Raw genomic sequence first — 21,597 nt, forward strand, 5'->3', positions numbered from 1 at the left:
GGCAGTAGGCATCCTGTACCATCTGGTGGTCAGTTTCATGTCTGCCCCATTGTAACACCTAGTAGTAAGTCTGGTCCTGGGTAGGCAGTTGGTTGTGACCACTTTTAAACAAATAGTTACAGAGATGTAGACCTACATGGAGCCTGAAGGGCAGGAGATTCAAAACAGCTGTGGGAGGAAAGCAGGTGGATCATTGGAACCTTGGCCAGTTTCCTTGAGCAATGAGGGATTGGAGCGTGTAGTACTTGCCAAGGAGGAATTGCACAGTTAGCCCTCTGCCGGCTCAACATTTCTTGCCTTCTCTTATGCCAGCCTTAACTCCACTAGGAGACAAATGTAAGAGGTCCAGAGGTTTTTTTTGCAGTGGGTTCAGGCTGCTGAAAAGAGCTTTGGTCCTCTTAGAGAGACTCCCACGAGACAACGAGACAAATTCCCATATAAAGTCACAGAAGTACCGACCAGTATTTGGGTTCTAACCTCCAATTCGTTTTGCAGTGTTGACGAAGGTAGCTGATAATGAGAAATGGGACCAACACAGGAAAGTCTCCTCCAGAATCAACTTAAGAAAAGGTCTCTGAGCCTACCTTCTTCACACCTTCCTGGGCCACACTCTCTCATACAGCACTTTGGATTTGGGGCTTCAGACTTGATGATTCCTGGGCATGTTGCTTCTTTCTTTGTCCTAAGAGTAACTCCAGGCCAGCCTGGTTGCCACATGTTCTAAAGTGACAGCCCGAGGGCACCTGGGTGGCTCAGTCCATTAAGCGTTCAACTCTTGATATGGCTCAGGTCATGATCTCAAGGTTGTGAGATTTGGGCCCCCCGCTGGGCATAGGCTACTTAAGATTTTCTCTCTCTCTCCCTCTCCCTCTGCTCACATGTTCTCACTCATTCTCTCCCTTAAATAAATAAATAAATCTTAATAAATAAATAAATAAATAAAGTGACAGCCCAGCTAAAAGGAGACCTAGGGCTTCAAATTTGAATTTGGTTCACGCACTTGGATTCTCTTGTTGGAGTGACATGGGGGTAGGTCATAAGAACAATGAGCACTTGAGTGAGTACATTGCTTGCTGAGACCCCATATGGTGGCCCGAGTAGGAGGAGGTTGGGAATTCGTGCATTTTGTCAAAATGCCCTTGTTCCTCTTGCCCCTGGCCCTTCCAAAGAAAGGCTAGGGGTTTAAGAAAGGGGTAACAAGGGCTGGGGGTTGTGGGGGAGGGGAGGGGATGTTTCAGCTTTTGGAATTCACAATGACTTTGGAGGAAGAAGAGCAACTTTGACAGCTAGATAGGGAAAAGCTCAGGTTCTAGGAGCTAGGCAGGGAGGAGCACTAATCATTAAAGATCTTTGTCTTTCATAATTGCTTCTGGAGCCTTCATTATGAAAAAATGCTCCAGTGTGGCCCACCCAGACTTTGTAAGCGTGTTAAATAGAACTGATTGCAGGCATTTGCTTTCTTCCTAACCAGACGGCTTTAACCACAGCTTGATCACCATTCCCATCAACCTTACCAGAAGACTGTTGCAAACACAACTCAGGGATGTCCTGGGATCCTGCATCTCCCAGGAAAACAACCACAAGACTGCCAGATGTCTTCCCAACCCCTATCCCCATGGAATTCATTCAGCCATTCTGAGAAGACAAATGTCACCCAGCTGGTGGCAGGGGCAAACAGGATAGATTGGCCTGACTACCCTCCGGCAGTCCTTCTAAAAACAAGCATCAGATTCATTATGCAAACTAACTAGGAAACCAAAGGCCTACCAGCTGGTCAGGAGGCCACACCAGAAATGTTATGAACTTGTGCCCTGATATAGGTCCTACTTGAGGGACCCCAGTATTTGCAAAGAGCACTTTCTAGGGGCACCACATGTGCCCTGATGACTATTCTTGTATGGAAGCCAGGCAGTAACCTGCCAACTTCCCCCAGAATAGTGTCTTGCATTGTCATGCTGGTCATGGGCCGGAATCCATGGAATTACTGCCAAGTCCAATGTCATGAAGATTTCTCTCTGTGTTTTCTTTTTAGGAATTGTATAGTGTTAGCTCTTACACTTGGGACTTTGTTCCATTACACTGGTTAACCAATACCACCAGTAGATCAGGTCACCCACAGACAATGGTGATCTCGCTAAAATGCGGTAGCCTTAGTTACTCAGGGGAGCTTTGTGAACCAGTGACTTACTCATTATTTATGTGTCCTCTGTGGGAAGATATCTCCATCATGGTCAACATCTGATTAGAAAAGATGATGCAACATTTGCCCCTGATTTTAGCCAAAGCAATCAGGGTTTTTCTTTCCATCTTGGCACTGGAGGGCATTTCAGGTCAGTGGCTAAGTTGGTATAGATAATAGACTTGCCTAGACTTCCCTGTGGACCCAGGTGAAGATTGGGCAGCATCTAATATATCCTGCCATACCCGGATTAATGATCTAGGCAAAGTGGAAAGGTCAATATTTGAGACCACCACTTGACTTTCTAAGGTAGACCTTTACGGTTCATGGGATTTGGCCATCCTGTTTGGTTGAGAATCCTGGAAAGTAAGACTGAGGTTAATTTTCAGCTTGGCTCATTCTGCTCCTTGAAGTTCTGTGGATAAAACTGATGCAATCCTATAAGAAAAATTGAACTGATTTGGTCCAGCCTCTCTGTTGGTCAAATTAATCAGAGTGTCTGATAGAGTAGTACACTCACGGGGAAATTGCCACAAGTCAAGATGATGCAGAAATGAGAAATAAATATTGGTTAGAAGTTACTGCTATAGGTCTCTCATTTTCTCAAATTTCTGCATGATGCATGAGCTAAAACCATGAATGCCCTTTGGCCTGGACTGTCTTTCCAAGAATGTTTGCAGAGCCAATAACCTTAGAAGATGGAGCTAAGTGTCCCTCTGGAGTGAAGTGCAGATGTTCTTGCAACCTTGGTAGATAGAGATAGTGTCTGCCTCCAGAGCAAGGGCCAGGCATGCTTTACTTTCCAGTATAAAAGATCCCAATTCTCTAAGCTCTTCTCCCCCTTTCCCTTCCTCTTCCTCCTGCAACCCACTGTGCATGCAGGAGTTGCTTGGCCCTCTTTTGTCTTGTCCTGGGGGAACTGGGGCTCAGGGAATTGTAAGACAGTGCTGGTACTCTGGCTGCTGCTACTGCTGTCCTAAACTCCTGTGTCTCTGAGAAGTGCTATGTCTTCTGCTAGCATCCATGAAACTGAGGTCAGTTAAGTTGTCAGCTCAGATACTTCTCAGTTCTTTTTTTTTTTTTTAAGATTTTATTTATTTATTTGACAGAGATCACAAGTAGGCAGAGAGAGAGGGGAAAGCGGGCTCCCCGCCGAGCAGAGAGCTTGATGTGGGGCTCAATTCCAGGACCCTAAGATCATGACCTGAGCCGAAGGCAGAGGCTTAACCCACTGAGCCACTCAGGCGCCCCATATTCTTCCCAGTTCTTGACAAGATGTATGTGTTTCTTTAACACAGTGAATTCTATTTCTTAGAACTTATCTTAAAGTAAACAATAGAAATAAGACTAACTCAGCCATTAATCTTTTTAATATGCTGCTGGATTCAATTTATTAGTACAGTTGACCGTCAAACAATACAGGTTTGAACCACACAGGCTCACTTATATGTGGATTTTTGGGGGGTGGGTATATTACAGTACTGTACATGTATTCTCATGATGATTTTTTAATATTTTCTTTTCTCTAGCTTACTTTAAGAATACAGTATAACATAAAAATATGTATTCATCAACTGTTTATATTGTTGGTAAGGCTTCTGTTAACAGTAGACTATAAGGTTTGGGGAGTCAGTGGTTATTTGTGGATTTTTGACTGTGTAGGGAGTCGGCGCCCCTACCTAACCCTTGCATTGTTTAAGGGTCAACTGTACTTTGTTGAGGATGTTTGCATCAATATTCACAAAGGGTGGTGCTCCACAGTTTTGTTTTCTTGCAATGTCTTTATCTGGCTTTGATGTTAATACAATATTGGCCTCAATGAGTTAAGAAGTGCTCCCTCCTCTTCGATTTTTTGGAAGAATTTGAGAAGGATTGGTGTTTTTTCTTTTATTTATTTTTTAAAAGCTTGTTTATTCATTTATTTAGTAATCTCTATACCCAACATGGGGCTGGAACTCATGACCCTGAGATCAGAAGCTACAGGGTCTTCTGACTGAACCAGTTGGTACCCAGGTGTTAGTGTTTCTTTAAATGTTTGATAGAATTCACCAGTGAAGCCACCAGGTCCAGTGCTTTCCTTTGTCAGGAGGGTTTTGATTATTCATGCACTCTCCTCACTCGTTATGGTCTATTTGGATTTACTATTTCTTCATGATTCAGTCTTGGTAGTTTTGTGTTTCTAGGAATTTGTAAGTTTCACCCAGGTTGCCCAAAGACAATTGTGTTGATTTGCAAACATGGGAGTTCTCCAGATGAAATGTGAAACTGGCCCCATACATGGAGGGCAAGGAGACACTGAAGAAAGATGCAGACCTCTTCAGATTCGTAGGTAGCAGTTGTAATAAGCAAAGCTGCTTACCTACAAGGCTTGTCTCGAGTGACCACAGGACAAGTAGATCTCTGCACTTACCCATCAGAATCTTCAGAGTTCATATAGAGGGGTGCCTGGATGGCTCAGTGGGTTAAGCCTCTGCCTTCAGCTCAGGTCATGATTTCAGGGTCCTGGGATCGAGCCCCACATTGGGGTCTCTGCTCACCAGGGAGCCTGCTTCCCCCTGCCTCTCTGCCTCCTTATGATCTCTCTCCCTCTCTCTCTCTTTCTCTCTCTCTGTGTCAAATAAATAAATCTTAAAAAAAAAAAAAAAGGGGGCGCCTGGGTGGCTCAGTGGGTTAAGCCGCTGCCTTCGGCTCAGGTCATGATCTCGGGGTCCTGGGATCGAGTCCCACATCGGGCTCTCTGCTCAGCAGGGAGCCTGCTTCCTCCTCTCTCTCTGCCTGCCTCTCTGCCTACTTGTGATCTCTGTCTGTCAAATAAATAAATTTAAAAAAAAATCTTAAAAAAAAAAAAAGAGTTCATATAGAAATCTTAACAGGATTCAATCACATATATTGCCCAGATGGTCTTAACAATACATTACTCTCTCAAGCTGTGTCCTTGAAGTAGCTCCTAGTGTAGTAACAGTGGGCAGAATGTACATTCCAAGGATGGGGGGGCAGTGGGGGAGGGAAGGAGTCTGATTGCCCGGGCGCAGCTCATGGGTCAACTAGCAGTCACATGCTCTGGGTGACCTCTTTAATAAATTGTTCATAGTATTCTTATAATCCTTTTTGTTTCTGTAGTCTCAGTAGTGATGAAAGTGTCCCCACTTTCATTTTGGATTTGAGTAATTTGAGTCTTCCCTTTTTTTCTCAGTCAAGCTAAAGGTTTGTCAGTTTCTGCTGCTGTTTTTGAAGAACGAACATTTGGTTTCATTGCTCTTCTCTATTGTTTCTCCATTCTCTATTTTATTCCTCTCTGCTCTGATCTTTATTATTTCTTCTCTACTGTTACCTTGAGTTTAGTTTGCTCTTCTTTTCCTAGTTCCTTAAGATGTAAAATTCGGTTGTTGACTTGAAATCCTTCTTCTTTAATTTTTTTAAGTAAACACTTAAGCCCAGTGTGGAACTTGAATTCATGAGCCCAAGATCAAGAGTCGCCTGCTCTACAAATTGAGCCAGCCAGGCGCCCACCTTCTTCTTTATTAATATAAGTGTTTACAGCCTTACATTCCCCTCTCACACTGTTTTCATTCTTTCCTACCAGTTTGGGTATGTTTTGCTTTTGTTTCCATTTGTCCTGAGACATTTTCTAATTTCCTTTGTGATTTTTTAAAATCCAATTAGTTGTTTAAGAATGTGTGGTGTAGGGCGCCTGGGTGGCTCAGAGGGTTAAGCCGCTGCCTTCGGCTCAGGTCATGATCCCAGGGTCCTGGGATGGAGTCCCGCATTGGGCTCTCTGCTCAGCAGGGAGCCTGCTTCCTCCTCTCTCTCTGCCTGCTTCTCTGTCTACTTGTAATCTCTGTCTGTCAAATGAACAAGTAAAATCTTAAAAAAAAAAAAAAAAGAATGTGTGGTGTAGGGGTGCCTGGGTGGCTCAGTAGGTTAAAGCCTCTGCTTTAGGCTCAGGTCATGATCCCGGGGTCCTGGGATGGAGTCCCGCATTGGGCTCTCTGCTCAGCAGGAAGCCTGCTTTCCTTCCTCTCTCTCTGCCTGCCTCTCTGCCTACTTGTGATCTCTGTCTGTCAAATAAATTAAAAAAAAAAAAAAGAATGTGTAGTGTAATTTTCACATATTTTTGAATTTTCCTTCCACTACTTATTTCAAATTTCATAACATTGTGATTGAGAAAGATACTTCGTATGATTTCAACCTTAAACTGTATCATGACTTGTTTTGTGGCCTAACATGAAGTCTATCCTGGAGAATGTCTTTGCCTTTTTTTCCCATCAGGCACACTGCTTGGCACCATTCTTCTCTGGTACTCCAGATTCTTAGCAATAAAACCATGGGCTGGCAGGAAAGCTGTCTGCCGAGCTGGAGAGCCCCTGGAAAGCCTCAAACCCAGTCACCTCTCATCTTAGAGGTGAGAAAACTGAGGCTCAAGGGATCAAAAGCCTTCTCCCAAGGGCCACAGGCCCTGTACACTGAACCACTGCACTTCCTTTCTGTGGTATCAGCAATGATCACACCGTAACAAAAACTTCCTCCCTAGTTTCAGTCAACATGTTTGCTAAGCATCCACATATTCTAGGTATGAGTTAAACCCTCAAATGACTCCATGTGTGGGGGGCCCATCCACTCTGAAACAGACCTGGACATTTTTATTTTAGGCAGTGACAGATGTGGATAATCAAATCCTTTCTGGTATATTAGTGCCTATTTCATAAATGCACCAACTTGTTATCTAAGCTGGCTTCTGTACTAGGTTGACTACCCACTCCTTTTAGAATCTACAGGCACAAAGGTTGTGGACACTGAGGGCCAGACAGAAAAGCTCACTGCATCTGCAGGGCTGGATTCTATGAAAAATAAGTACAAAGGGGGCTTTTACATAAAGCAGAAAGCCTGCAGTCAGAGAGGCTAAGGGGGTTAACACAGAGTACAGCCAGGCAGTTCTGACCAGTTTTTTCACCCCACATGGAGCATTGGTTCATGCAGCTCAGCTGTTGGGCCAGGGAAGGAATGAGCTGCCTTCTCTGATCCGGCACAGTAAGGGCAGAACCAGAGCACCCCACTCCCGCCTCCAATGCTGTGGCCGACTGTGGAGGTTTGAGACTTCACAGTTGGGACACTTAGAAAAAAAATTATTTATTTGAAAGAGTGACAGAGAGAGCAAGCAGGGGGAAGGGCAGAGGGACAGGGAGAGAGGGAATCTCAAGCAAATTCTCTGCTAAGCACGGAGCCCCGATGACGTGGGGCTGGATCTCACAACCTTGAGATCATGACCTGAGCCAAAACCAAGAGTCAGTCACTCAACCGACTGAGTCAACCCAGGTGCCCTCCGCACAGGGGGACTTCTGCTCTGTGATGGAAGGAACAGAGCCCACATAGGCTCCCTGGCCCATCTAGTCTGTCTCTCACCACTGTCCTGTGACATAAAGCAGAAGAGGGGATATGGTCCCACTTTACAGATGTGTAAGCAGAGGGACAGAGAGGAGAGCAACCCGCTATTTTAGTGAGGCAGGTGGTGATAATCAGAGAAGCAGAACCAGCAGGGGACACAGATATATTTACATATACAGGAGATACATATGTGTATTACATACATATATATGTATATATATAAAGATACAAAGGGATTGAGTGCAAGGAATTGCCCTACATGGTGATGGGGGCTGGTTAGCCAAGCCTCAAGTCCACAGACGGGAGAGGCCACTAGGAGCGGCAGGCTGACAGTGTGCTTTGTCTATAAATCTCTATGACTACATCATACCATGGACTACCATGGCCCCCTTTAACACTGCAAACAGAGTCATGAGTGCCCTTAAATGAAATAAATTAGAGAAGAATTCCAGAAAACCTAGCACCAATGCAGAAAACTCATCCTGAGGATTCTGTTCTGGGACCAGAATCTCTATCAGCCAGGGTCCAACTAGAGAAGCAGAAACAACAGAATCTATGTTAAGAAATTTATTGCAAGGCATTGATTTAAGTGATTGTGGGGGCTGGAAAGACAAGTCTGCAATCTGTAGGGCAGACAGTTAGGAAGGGCAAACGAGATCTCTCAGGCAGGTGGGGTGGGGAAGCTGCTGTCCACAGGCAGAATTTCTTCTTCATAGGGGAAGCCTCAGCTCTCCTCCTGAGGGCCTTTAGACGGACTAAATCAGGCCTACCTGGATTATCTAGAATAATCTCACTTGCTTAGTTAACTGGTTATGGACTTTAATCACATCTACAAAATACCTCCATAGCAACACCCAGATTAGCGTCTGATTGAATACCTGGGGGCACCAGTCTAGCCATGCTGACATGTCCGATGACCATCTCCCCTGCCCACAGCCACCCAGCAGCTCAATGACTCTGGATCAGCCTCAGCTTCCCCTATTTGCACATACGTTCCCACCCTTACCCACAGGTTGCCGACAGTCTAAACAGAGGCGGAGAAGAACGTCAGGACTGGGACATCCCATGTGTCTTACTGCAAATCCACCTGCACCATCAGTGCCTGGGTTTTTCTTCTTTAATGGAGGTAAAATTCACGTGACATAGATTCAGCCATTTTAAGGTATACGATTCAGTGGCATTTCACGAGGACACATTCACGGTGTTGTGCAACTGTCACTTCTGTATGGGCCCAAAACATTTCATCAGCCAGGAAGGAAACATTGTACCCACTGGGCAGTTACCCCTCCCCACCTGGAGCATTTTTAAACCAATGTGGACAGCAGTGTTCCCAGGACATCATAAGGGAGAACTTGAACTTTCTAAAGCCTGCTGTACTCGCTGAGATGCCAGGGGCAGAGGTGCTCTCCTTGGAAGCCAGGGGCTAAAATCCAGCTACTCCTTCACGATATTGGGGCTGTAGTTGGGTTTGACCGCTTCGGCAAGCTCCCGAGCATACATCTCGTATCTGCCAGTCATCTGAAAAGCAAATTATAAACGCCCTTCATTTACTCACCACCACCTCTTGCCACTAGAGGGCAGCCACAGGACAGAAATTTGCCAGGAAGGCCAGCAGGAGGACGGGATGGTTTCAGACGGTAAGGTAGGAAATAACCCCTGTGTGACCGTTCACCACTGATTCTAGGGCTATAGGGCTGAGATGACTCACACATGCTGACCCCTCTTGCTGGAAGACCTCTGTGACCTGTCCATCCAGAAGGCATGGCCTGCCCAGAGGCAGAAGGGAAGAAGGCTGCCCTCTTACAGAACCCCAGAATAGCCTACAGCCTAGAGAGGGGAGTGACTTGCCCTGGGTCCCCAGGTAGCCATGGAGTTTGCTGGGATTTGCACTCTGGTGTCCTGGCCCTGAGTCTGGGAGAGGTGGGGGCAGGGCTGGAAAACTTACCCAGGGTGTTCACACCTAGGCATTCCCTCCCTCCTTCCGAAAACCCCAACAGGAGCTCAGGCCCACCACCATAGTTTGCAGGGCGGGGGGGGGGGGGGGGGGGGGCGGTGCTTGGGACATTCAAAAAGTTACTACTGAGAAACATTCTGTTTATTGCATGGAATCCTGCATTAATCCGAGCTTCCCAGACAGAAGAGAGACAGGCCAGGAGACATGCATGTGGGCGATGCCTTATTTGTCTGATGAGGACCTGAGACCTAGGGAACATGCCCTAAGACCCGTGCTCAGGTAAACAGGGGAGGTGGTTCCACCCAGACATGCTGGGCAAGGTCCTATAGTCATGAAGACATTCAACTGCATGTATAAGTAGGTTCTGAGTCGGTCGAAATACTGCTGGACACAAATGCAGCAAACTCCATCTGGGTGAGGATGAGGGGGTCTACTGCTGGGCCTCTGCCTCATTCCAGGGGGCGGGCACTTACGCTCCTCCATGACCCCTGGTGTCATATGTGTTAGGTTTCAAAGGCCACTTGAGACCTTCCAGTTTTACAAACAGGGATGCTAAGGCCCAGGAGCAGAAAGGGCTTGCTTAGGGTAACTGAGTGGCAGAGCCAGGCCTAGATTCCATTTCTCTGCGTGACCCATTTCCCTCTACTGTCAAGGTCTAGACCGCCAGGCCACAGGCAGAGCCAGACACCCACATGTATCTTAGGATAAGTGCAAATGCCTGGAAAGGGAAAAAAGGATTAGTAGAGGCCAATCCACTCTATTCTCCGGACAAATGAAATTGAGATTAATTTGTTTGAAGGCGCCCAGAATCTAAATCAGACAAGAGGAGAATTTATTGAGGTCTGCTGCCTGGCCATCATCTGACCCAGTGGCTCCTCCCTTGCGCACCAGCTCTGGGAGGAAGACACCCAGCCCCTTCACTTGCCTTGGAGCCTCCTCTGGGAGCTCCAGAGAGCAAACCCAGCAGCTGCGGCTTCCAGCTCTGAGAGCAGGCTGGGGGGTGGAGGGGGGGGCCGCAAATGGAGGAGCAGGCCGACAACAGGGGACTCAGGGACCCACCTTGAAGTTCCAGATGTCATTCACTTGCCGGCAGAGGTTCAGGTCGAGCTCTGCAACCAGCAGCCCGTCCCGATTGCGGGAGAGCCCAGGGGTGCGGCTGCCATCCGGGGCTGCCACATAGCTCGAGCCGTAAAAGTAGCCAAAGTTCCGGTGAGCTTTGGAGGAGTGAAACAAAGCCCCCGTGAGCTTGTGTGTGCAGACAGCGGGGTAGGCATATGGAGTGACATCCAGGACGTGTCCATTCCACTCCTCCCCACCCTCCCCAGCATCCCCGTGCCACCTCCCCAGAGGCCCTGCCTCCCTCCTCAGGCCTAAGGCTGAGCAGGTTTCTGTAAAAGTCACCCTCACAGCCTTCACCTCCGCCCTGGGAACTTTTTTTTTTTTTTTTTTTTTTTTTTAAGATTTTATTTATTTATTTGACAGAGAGACAGAGACAGAGAGAGAGGAAACATAAGCACGGGGAGTGGGCGAGAGAGAAGCAGGCTCCTGGATAAGCAGGTACCCGATGTGGGGCTCAATCCCAGGACCCTGGGATCATGACCTGAGCTGAAGGCAGACATTTAACCAACTGAGCCACCCAGACGCCCCTCCTGGGAACATTCTTAAGGGTCACCCTTGCAGAAATGTTAGCCCTTATTCCCGTTAGCTACCCAGAGCCCAAGGGAGTCATATGGCTCTGCATGGCTTCCTGTGTGACCTGCTCCTGTGTTGGCCCCACACGGTGAGCCAGAGGCTCCATCCCCACTTGCCTTCCCAGCTGCGTCCACCATACCTTCCTTCCTTCCATGCCTCGGTCCCCTCACAAGTCAAGCGGTGCTAACAGCTACCCCACAGGCATGCAAGGAGCAGGTAGGCATGGAGCTGGGCCTAGAAGGGGCTTGGACCCAGCAGGCACCCCAGGGACCTCACTTCCCTGCCTCACTGTACCTCTCTCTGCAGGGAGCTAACTGGGGTTGGAGACTCTGGACATGTGGGGCCTTAATCTGGAACCTAGACCTAGAATCCTTTCAGGAAGTGCTTTTCTGGGAGACAGACCTGCTCAGTCCTCTCTGTCTTTCCAGGGGACACCCTAAGCTAGTTCCAAGATCTCCTGGGTGAGCCCTTCCCTTCCACATTCCAAGTCAGAGAGGTGGGACCAATCTGTGGGGTAGTCCCTGCCCGGAGGGGGCAGATGGAGAAGGGGACAGTGAGGCCCACCCCTCAGCTGCTACCAACCACGGAAAATCCTGGAACATACCTTTCTTCCCATCTCCTGAGGTAAACTCGTTCGGGAATTGCTCCTATGAAACAAAATCTAGGTCAGGTAAGCCTATAGGTGGCACTCCCAGCGTGGGCCACCGCAAACTCAGGGAAGCAACAGTTATAGCAAGAGAAGGAATGGCCTGTACTTGCTGGGCAATCAACAAGTACTTATGAAATATCCCCGCTGAGTCGCCAGCACTGGGTCAACACAGTGGGCCAGCGGGGAATTTGACAGGCAAGGTAAAAAGCCTGACTTTGTCTCTGGGGAGTTTATAATCCACTGGGAGGGGAAAAAAAAAAAAAAGACATCCAGCAGAGTGGTTCTCAGGCCTGTGGAAGACAGCTGAGGTTTGTCTGCCTGGGAAAGAAAGCCCCAGTTTGGGGTCTCTGAGGGGACTAATAGGGTGTTCACACACCGTTGCCAGTATTTCCCCAAAGCCTCATGGAAACAGCACCTCAAGCCATGATGGGGTTACAGAGGCTAATGAGAACACTGAGTTTCTCCATATTGCCAGAAACTGGACCCACTTACTGTAGGAACCTTGATCACCTCAGCCTCAGCAGATCCTCTGATCAAAGTCTGACATCCAACTAATATGAATGAGGAAGAGGATTATTATGTAATGAATGCACTGGGTTTCATAGTCAAGTTCACTCAGCGCCCTGGGTCAATGGGGAAAATTATGAAACAGGAGACTTGGAGGTTGACAGGGTGAGAGCCTTTCAACATGGTTTCAGCTACAAACCCAAATAGATAAAAACAGGAGAGGGACAGAGGGACCTTTAAAAGGAACAAACCAAGCCAGTCTCCCCTCTTCCAGGACCCTAGAATTTGTGGCACAGGGACAGGCAGAAGACGTGTGAGGGACAAGCAGAAGAGGTATGAGGTCAGCAGGCAGTTTCTTCCCTTTGCTGGTGGAAGAGGCCAGGCCCCCCTGGACAGGCAGCTTTCCTAGCAGCTCTGTCCCCCACTCCCTCCACAGCATACCTGGTTGACCAGGCCCAGGAGCCCAGCCAGACCGTGGGAACTTACCTCACCCACGCGGTTGATGGCACAGGTAAAGCAGTGATTCGCGATGGCTGCATTTCTGGCCTCAATGGGCCACAGGGATTCACTGTGAGGGAGAAGCAAGAGGAACCAGGTAGCTGACTTCCCTGCCAGATGGGGTGGGTGCTTGGTCCCCAGCTACAGCCAGGCTGCCGGCCTTCTCAGGTCTGCGGCAGGGATGGCCCAGGAGACTGGTGTGGTTGTGGGTGTCCCTACATCCCCCAGCAGGCCAGCTTGTCCTGTGTTCAAGCCCAAGCAGTCTTTTGGGATGGGCCTGCTGCAGGCTAAAGCAGCCCTGAGCCACAGTTTTCTTTTCTGAAACTTCCTGAAAGGGCTATTGTAAGGACTGACCATATAGGTTAAGAAGCTTCTAGTAGGGTCTGCATGAAAGAAACTCTGTAACGGCTAGTTCTTGCTCCTTCCCTCCTCCTCAGTCGGGGGAGGAACTTACCTTCTAGGCTAGGCAGGGCCTCACCTGGCAAACATCAGAAGGGAGCTGGGAGCCTCGGGGCTCAACCACTGCCCTCTGAGGACTCCAACTTCTGCCCTAACCCCTACCCTGCTCTGTGGCCTTGCAAAGCAGTCTCCAGAGGGAGAGATTTCAGGCCAAGCAAACAGAGGAAACCTGAAAGGAAGGTAACTGGAAGGGGTAGTAAATTCTGTAGCAGGTGTGCCTTCCCCTGAGCTGGTCTCCATTTTCTAGCACCTTCTGATTTTCCTCTTCTGAACCCTGAGACTCTAAACAGAGGCTCTCTGGCCCTCCTACCGGCCCAGGAAGGGCTGTGGGCCTTCCTCAGTTTGGCGCCCACAAAGGTAGGACGTGGTAGGAAATCTTGCCCCAACTGAAGACCCCGTCCTTCTCCGGCCTATCAACTACCATGTGCCATGGAGTCCCATGGGCCTTCTTGTCACTAATGATCTCTTGTCTGAGGAACAACATCATTAGGATTCTGGATTGACAGGCGTAATGCCCACTTAGAAACACTAAGTGACTGAAAGCAAAATGCCCTGGCATCTTTCTTCCTGTCAGTGTGCACCTGGTTTAAACTGGGAGTAGGTGGAGGGAGTGGGTGCTTGACAAGCCTAATTCTCAGGAGGATTCACGAGTCTGGAAAAAAAAAAAAATCACAGGCTTGATTGAGGGGACTCATTTTGCTGCTTTTTTCCCCCAGCTGCTAAGCCAAGCTGACAAAACTTTTAAGAAAGGATTTTTATAGAAACACACCCGTAAAATGACATTTTCAGGAATTAAATAGACAGCTTTCTTGCAATTCTCCTGGGAGGGTACGCTGCGTAGGACTCAAACCCACAGCTGGCAAATAAAACTCAGGCTCTCCAAACAAACAAGGGAAAGGAACCTGAGGTTCGTGAGGGCCCAGCATGTGCAGGAGTCATGGCGAGCACACTGGGGGCAAGGGGACATCTCCCCTATTCCCAGTGTGGTTACACTAACCCCTAAAAATAATCACAGTGGGAAGGAGACACCTATCAAAGGGATGGAACCATGGCTCTTCCGTTCATGCATGTAGGTGGCCGAAATCTTCGACCCCATGGGCTGCATGGCACCGTCAGGACAACTCAGTCCATTGAAATGCACTTCAAGTCTGTTGTGTGCTTACAACTGTGGGACTCCCAAAATGAGTAGGGACACCCCACCAACCCACAGAGCATGTGGGAGTCGGGGGGACAGGACACACCGGAGAAGGGATGGATGGTTCCAGAAGCCACTGCCTGTGTATGGCTGGTGGGTATTTGCCTAGCCTTGTGCTGAAAAACACTCACTATCAATTCTGTAAATAATCATTTATCATTTTAGGAAAATCACCTAGAATCCCACCATCCTAACAAACCATCTGTTGTAATGTTTCCACACTCCACATCCATCCTCAGCAAAAAGATGTTTACAGAGCTCTGACCACAGCCTGGAAACATCTTCCTTTGCTCACAGGCTTTTGTCATGAAGCTGCATTATCTTCGTAATGACTTTTTAGTAGCTCTGCCCTAACATGGAAGAGACAAGCTGAAATTTACCTAACCCTGACATTTTTCTCGCCTTAAGCTCTTTTATTATTATAAACAAAGCAGCCAGAAACATCTTCATGCATATAGCCTTTTCCTCCTCTGTCAGGTAAAGTTTTAGGAGTGTAATTATCCGGTTAAAGGGTGTGAACATTTTGGGAGCTCACGAAACATCCCACTTTCCAAAGGACCTGTTATCGTCTTAATTGCCGGCCTCACTGCACCCTTGAAAGGCACGAGTTGGGTGATTGTTGGTTGAGGAAGGAAAATCAATAATTTTTAATAAGCCTAACTGGCTGCTGAAGACGCAGTTATGTGCAGATTACACTGGGGTGCTTTGTTTGCTTAATTGGGGCTAATAAAAGCCTGACAGACTAAGGTCAGGGAGGCAGCCGTCTGGAGTCTGAGTCTACCGCTTTGCCTGCCCTGGCTCAAGAGCTGGTTCAGGCAGAGATGCTTAGTGCATCGGCTTCAAGTTCCCCGGTGGGACCCTTGCAGGTAGATGGCGCTTGCTGAATGTCTTGTGCGTGGCCAACAGCAGGAGGCTGCTCCAGAGGGCTGGCCCAGGGAGAGGTTCTGTCCACGTCCGGATGCAGGGTGACCAGTCATGACCCTACGTCACAACTGCCTTTGGACTCTGTCATGGTAACCAAGCTGCTGTGAGGCCCCAGGAAGTTTCTTCAGGGGTATAGAAGGTGGGATTTTTTCCCCTTCTGCCCAACAGTGCCCCTCCTGGACACAGACAAAAACTTCAGGTGCACAGAGGGGGCCGCTGACCTGAGGCAGCCCACTAGGTTTGTGTTCTGGCCCACTGAGGGACCCACTGTTCAAATCAGAATGTGGTGGGGACGTCGCTCAAGAAGGGGGCAGCGGGCTTAAAAGAAAAGGTAAATGTCACATTCTGACCTTCAGAAGAAATTTGACGGGAATTTAATCAAAGAGTGACAGGTGTAGGCCGGCAGGAAACCCAAAGCTGCCCACCAGAACTGTCCCAGCTGCTCCCTACAGAGGGACCAGGGGCCCTCTCCCACTGCACTCCACCAGCATCCCACTGCTAGGGCACTGGCAACCAGGACAACAAGGGTGAGAGCCAGCACCTCCTCAACCAGGAATCCTGCTTTGGAGGAAGTGAGTTGGGGAGAAAGATATTTGCACATAAATTCCTAGAGCTCTGGTACTTGTTAATGATGCAAAACTGGAAACCACCCAAATACTCAGCCGTTGGGGAAGAAAGAAATCGCGGAAGTGCACTCATGCTGGGTCATCTTAGCTCACCCACCATTATTAAATGAAGGGCCCCAGGGGTCTTGCGCAGGAGCCGAGGGACTGCCAGCCCTCCCCACTACTGCCTTCCTCAGAATAGATTCATCTGTTTCACGACAAGGCTAATGCCTAAACACGTTATAAGAGTGTTATAAGAAAACAGTCTGCTAGTTAAAAACAAATTTCAGGGCCACTTGGCTGATCTCTTAAGTACCCTCTCAGCTTTGATGCTCTCATTGGCTCCTTCCCTCATCCAGGTGTCTGCCCTCCATGGGCTGGATGTCACAGACAAGAGGCTTAGGAATCCCCAGGCCCCCTGTCCAAGGGAATAGTGGCTGCCATGACAGGGAAGGGGGTGCTAATGCTGGCCAGGCACCTTCTAAACTCTGGGTACTTTACAATCCCATGGCTCAAGATTTGTTAGACGACCTGGTGACCACCTCTGCCTGCCACATCTACCACACCCAGCTCGGAACCCTGCTGCTGGGCCATGAGCCGCAAGAGGTCTAGGTCCCAAGAACCCTCCCCGATCCTGCTTGCTGACGGACCTGAGCGCGCCGACGGTGGCTGAGGGGTTGAAGATGATCTCAGCCCCGTTGAGGCTGTACATGAGCCAGTTGAGAGGATGGTGCCGCCCGTAGCAGATGTTCACTGCAATCCTCCCGAATGGAGTCTGGAACACGGGGTGTCCCAGGTTTCCCTCCATGTAGTAAGTGGACTGAAAAACAAAGGTCCGTGCGTGAAAGCCTCTTAGCCTTACAATTTCTCCTTCCTTAGACCTGACAGAAAAAAAGAAAATACTGCCAGGACTCCAAAAGTCACAATCTTGGCTGTAACTCTAAGTTCCGAAATTTTAATACGCTTAACAAAAAAAAAAAAAAAAAAAGGAAAGTAAAAAGAAAAACTGAAGAAACCAGACACAGTAACCACAGACAATTGGGAAATCACCACGGCTTAAGATTTTTCCCACAATTTCTTTGGTGGCGTGTCCAAAAAGTCCCCAAAGCAACTTCCCACAGTATTTTCAGGATGAACTTTGGCTAGTTTTTCAGTCATGATACAACTAATGGTTAAGGTCTGGTCAGTGTTAACATGAGTTAGTGGATGTCTTCACCAACCACATGTTCGTCTGAAGAATGTCAGAGTGGAAGGGACTGGAAACTCATCCAGAGCGAGCCCCGCCCATTGGGGGAGAACACCACCACGGCCTCAAAGGCCATGTGACTCGTCCAGCTCATGTAGGTCAATCTGAGACTAGAGCTCACAGTCTGAAAGTGTTCTCCACAGAGATTCCTGGAATCCTGGCTGGGACTAGGGATGTCCTACCATGTCTGCCTCTCTGCCTGGCCCCTTGGGGTGCTGGCCCTGGGACATGTTCGAGGATGGCCCTGTGGAGGGGCCAGAGGGCTCATTGGGGGTCCCAAAGAGATCTGCTACCAGAACATTCTGCCTCCTCCCATTAATTTCAAAATGTGTTAGGGTCAGGCAGCAACCAGGATGTGTACAAGTGGTGGACACTAGAATAGATCCTGGTGTGTTGAGACAAGCCCTTCACTATCTGCTGGGAGCTAAAGATTAATCCTAGGGTAAACAGGTGACAAGCACATCTTCCCATCCCTATCCCCACCTCCAGCTATCACTGAGAGACACCAGGGTTTTTTTTTTTTTCTCCCCAGGGAACATCATCCAGCTCTGTAGATCCTTCCTTGTCCTTCTGACCAGTCTGGGAGTGTGGTTGGAACCCCCATAATCAGGGAGGGCAGCAAAAGACAGGGTATATCACATTCTGAACAACTGTATTTACTGCAGATCAAGTTCAGGTTTCATATCTTACGTATTAGGTGGAGTCACCCAATCCACCCATGCATTGCCATTAGCTAATCAGAATAGCTCTCCTGACTTACACCTTCATCACGGGCACAGAGCTTTACCTAATACCCATGTGCACAGGCACGCCCATTTACGTCCTGCTGTCCGGCATAATGACATGGCTAAGACCTCACGTGACTTACGAACAAGGATTCCACTTCCCAAAGGAGGAGCTCAGAGCCTGAAAGGGGCTGTAGGAATCATTTCATGTGTGTGTACAATTTATTTTGGTTTTAATCTATATCTCACTTACTCAGAATTTCAGAAAGTGAAGTCAGGTTATATTAAAAAAACATATATCCAGGGGCACTTGGGTGGCTCAGTCAGTTAAGCATCTGCCTTCATCTCAGGTCATGATCCCAGGGTCCTGAGATCCAACCCCACATGGAGCTTCCTGCTCAGCAAGGAGCCTGCTTCTCCTTCTGCCTCTGCCCCACCCCTGCTTGTGTTCTCTCTCTTGCTCGCTCTCACTCTCTCACTCTCAAATAAATAAATAAAATCTTAAAAAAAAAAAAAAAAAAAGAGGGATGCCTGGGTGGCTCAGTTGGCGGGGCATGTGCCTTCGGCTTGGGTCATGATCTCAGGGTCCTGGGACTGAGTCCCGCATCAGGCTCCTTGCTCAGCAGGGAGCTGCTTTTCCCTCTGCCTGCTGCTTGTACTCTCTCTCTCTCTCTGACAAATAAAGTTTTTAAAAAAAGAAAAAAAGAAAAAAAAAAAAGAAAAAAGAAATCTGCCTCTGTGCTTGGTGTCTGGGACTCACCTGGGAGTGACCCAACACAGGATTTCCCTCCCAGAACGATCTGCAGGCAGGTGCAGACAGAACAACCAGTAAGCTGAGCGAGTTTTCTTTGGGCCAGCTCACCTCATTGAAGTCGCCCACTCTGGGGATGTGGTTTTTCCTGGTCTTTCCCAGGACTGCTCCAGAATTGGAGATCACCACAGCTGTGTTCCACAAAACGTCCCCGTGCTCTCTGTCTCGTTCCAGGATGGGAGATACCACCACCATGTCATGCTTCTTTGCCAGCTGGAAAGACAAGGAATGCTGCAGAGTCATTGTTTTAAGTGGAATGTCATCATTTTTTTAAATTGAAGAATTAGATGATCCTACTAAATAATTCGACTTGGTTCAGAGATATGGATCATCTATGTTTGTTCTTTGGAAGACTGAATGCCAGCGTTGTCCTGAGGCCCAAGCTGAGCTAAGTAAAAATAACTGCTGTCCTTGGGTCCTTGGTGGAAATGTCAAATGGTGCAGTGGCTGTGGAAAGTAGTATGGCAGTTTCTCAAAAATTAAAAATACAACTACCATACGATCTAGAAGTCCCGCTTCTGGGTATATATCTGAAAGAGTATCTTGGAGAAGTATCTGCACACCAATGATCACCACAGTCCTCTCCATAAGAGCCAAAGAGTAGAAGCAACCCACAAATCTGCAGATGGATAAATGGACAAATCTGGGGTGCCTGGCTGGCTCAGCTGGTAGAGCAGGGGACTCTTGATCTTGGGGTCTCTGCACATGTTGGGTGCAGAGATTACTTAAAATCTTTGAAAAAAAATAGAAGGAGGGGTACCTGGGTGGCTCAGTGGGTTAAGCGTCTGCTTTTGGCTCAAGCTGTGGTTGCAGGGGATTGAGCCCCACACCGGGCTCCCTGCTCCGTGGGTAGCCTGCTTCCCCCTTTCCCCCTGCTGCTCCACCTGCTTGTGCTCTCCCTCCCTCTCTCTCTCTCCATGTGTGTCAAATAAATTAATTAAAATCTTAAAAAAAATAAACAAAAGGAAAATCTTTTTTAAATGTGGTATATCCATACAATGGAATATTATTCAGCTTTAAAGAGGAAGGAAAGTTTGTCATCACATGGATGACATGTGATTAACATGATACAGATAAGCCTTGAAGGCCTTATGTTACACGAAATAAGCTAGACACAAAAAGACAAATACTGAATGAGTCCATTTATGTGAGGGATCTAAAGTAGCCAAATTCATAGAGACAGGAAGTAGGATATGGTTGCCAATAGCTGGGGGTGAACAGAGGTTTGTTTAATGGGTACAGAGTTTCAGAGTTACAAGATGGAAAAAGTTCTGGAGATCTGTTTTCTAACAATGTGAATGTACTTAACACCCTGAACAATATACTTATAAATGGCTGAGATGGTAAATTGTATGTGCTGTTTACCACTATTTAAAAAATTAATAATATTTATCATACTTTTCATTATAACAACCAAGCCAAACCACACTCTTTGATGGTGAATTTCTTTTCTCTCAAATAAGAACATTAAGGACCTGATGACAATCAGGCTGAGCAGCCTCAGATGGTCGTCTGTCCTCACCTCTAACCAGCCTGTCACCATCTCTGGCCTTAATGATGGAGAAAGGCACAAGGTAGAAGGTGACGCTCCAAGCCATGAAAGGGCATCCATGAGTCCTGGTCCCCTGTCGATGCAGACAGGCGTCTTCCTGCACCAGTTCTCATCCCTACTCCCCCTTTCCTCTTCCTCTAGCCCTGGTTCCAGTGTGTCATCTACCTTCACCACTTAAACCAGTCCCCTCTCTTTAATCCACAGCACAGAATCCACGATCTGGTAGATGACAGATTTTTTCTGATAGAGTGAAAACACTGATGTTTGGAATCATGACTCAGTTTTGATAGAATCACTATGATTACAGTTCTGCTAAAAAAAATCCCCTAAAAATACGTATAAAATCTGAAATGGGATGTGGAGAAGTAAAAAAAAAAACAAAAACCAAAACAAAAATGCTTTGTTAAGAATAAGGATAAGTTATAGGGGGCACCTGGGTGGCTCAGTGGGTTAAGCCTCTGCCTTCGGCTCAGGTCATGATCTCAGGGTCCTGGGATCAAGCCCCCCTCAGGCTCTCTGCTCAGCGGGGAGCCTGCTCCCCCCGCCTCTTCCTGTCAAATAAATAAATAAAATCTTAAAAAAAGAAAAGAAAAAAAAAAAAGAACAAGGAGAAGTTATTGATCATAACCTCTTTATTGGTATGGATGAGTTTGTGTGTGTAAGAACTGCTTCGTAAGGATATAATTCACATGGTATAAAATTCATCCTTTTACTTGTATTTTTATTTTTTTAAGATTTTGTTTATTTATTTGACAGACAGAGATCACAAGTAGGCAGAGAGGCAGGTAGAAAGAGAGGGGGAAGCAGTCTCCCCGCCGAGCAGACAGCCTGACATGGGGCTCAATCCCAGGACCCCGGGATCATGACCTGAGCCGAAGGCAGAGGCTTTAACCCACTGAGCCACCCAGGCGCCCCAAAATTCATCCTTTTAAAGTGTGCTGTTCAGGTCACTGCTGATGCGTGAGGAGGGGAAAAAAAATAAGTGTGCTATTGGGTGGCTTTCAGGACATCCACGGAGTTGTGCAACCACCACCACAATCTAATTTTAGAACATTTTCATCATCCCCAAATGGAAACCCCATACCCATTAGCAGTCACTCCCTGTCCCTCTCCCGGCCCAGCCCCTAGCAACCATGTCTTTCTGCCTCTATTCATTTGCCTACTCTGGACGTTTCATCTCAGTGGGGTCATACAACATCATAAGGTTTTCACAAAGAAA

At 47.7% G+C, this 21,597-nt stretch overlaps 1 protein-coding gene across 1 annotated transcript in view; it reads right to left on the reverse strand.

Annotated features, from left to right (window-relative positions):
• Window positions 1-8,113: 8,113 nt before the first annotated feature.
• The window catches only part of UPB1 (beta-ureidopropionase 1), a 29,886-nt gene continuing 16,402 nt past the window's right edge, over window positions 8,114-21,597 (reverse strand). Inside the window, exons 5-10 of the mRNA XM_032309365.1 lie at window positions 18,878-19,039; window positions 16,695-16,864; window positions 12,850-12,931; window positions 11,812-11,854; window positions 10,575-10,729; window positions 8,114-9,079 (exon numbers count right to left, since the gene is read on the reverse strand). Coding sequence (XP_032165256.1) covers window positions 8,996-9,079; window positions 10,575-10,729; window positions 11,812-11,854; window positions 12,850-12,931; window positions 16,695-16,864; window positions 18,878-19,039 — 696 coding nt within the window. The 3' untranslated portion in view covers window positions 8,114-8,995. The remainder of the gene's footprint in view (window positions 9,080-10,574; window positions 10,730-11,811; window positions 11,855-12,849; window positions 12,932-16,694; window positions 16,865-18,877; window positions 19,040-21,597) is intronic.

Source organism: Mustela erminea, chromosome 13 (genome assembly GCF_009829155.1).
Source record: "Mustela erminea isolate mMusErm1 chromosome 13, mMusErm1.Pri, whole genome shotgun sequence".
In the NCBI taxonomy this organism is placed as follows: domain Eukaryota; kingdom Metazoa; phylum Chordata; class Mammalia; order Carnivora; family Mustelidae; genus Mustela; species Mustela erminea.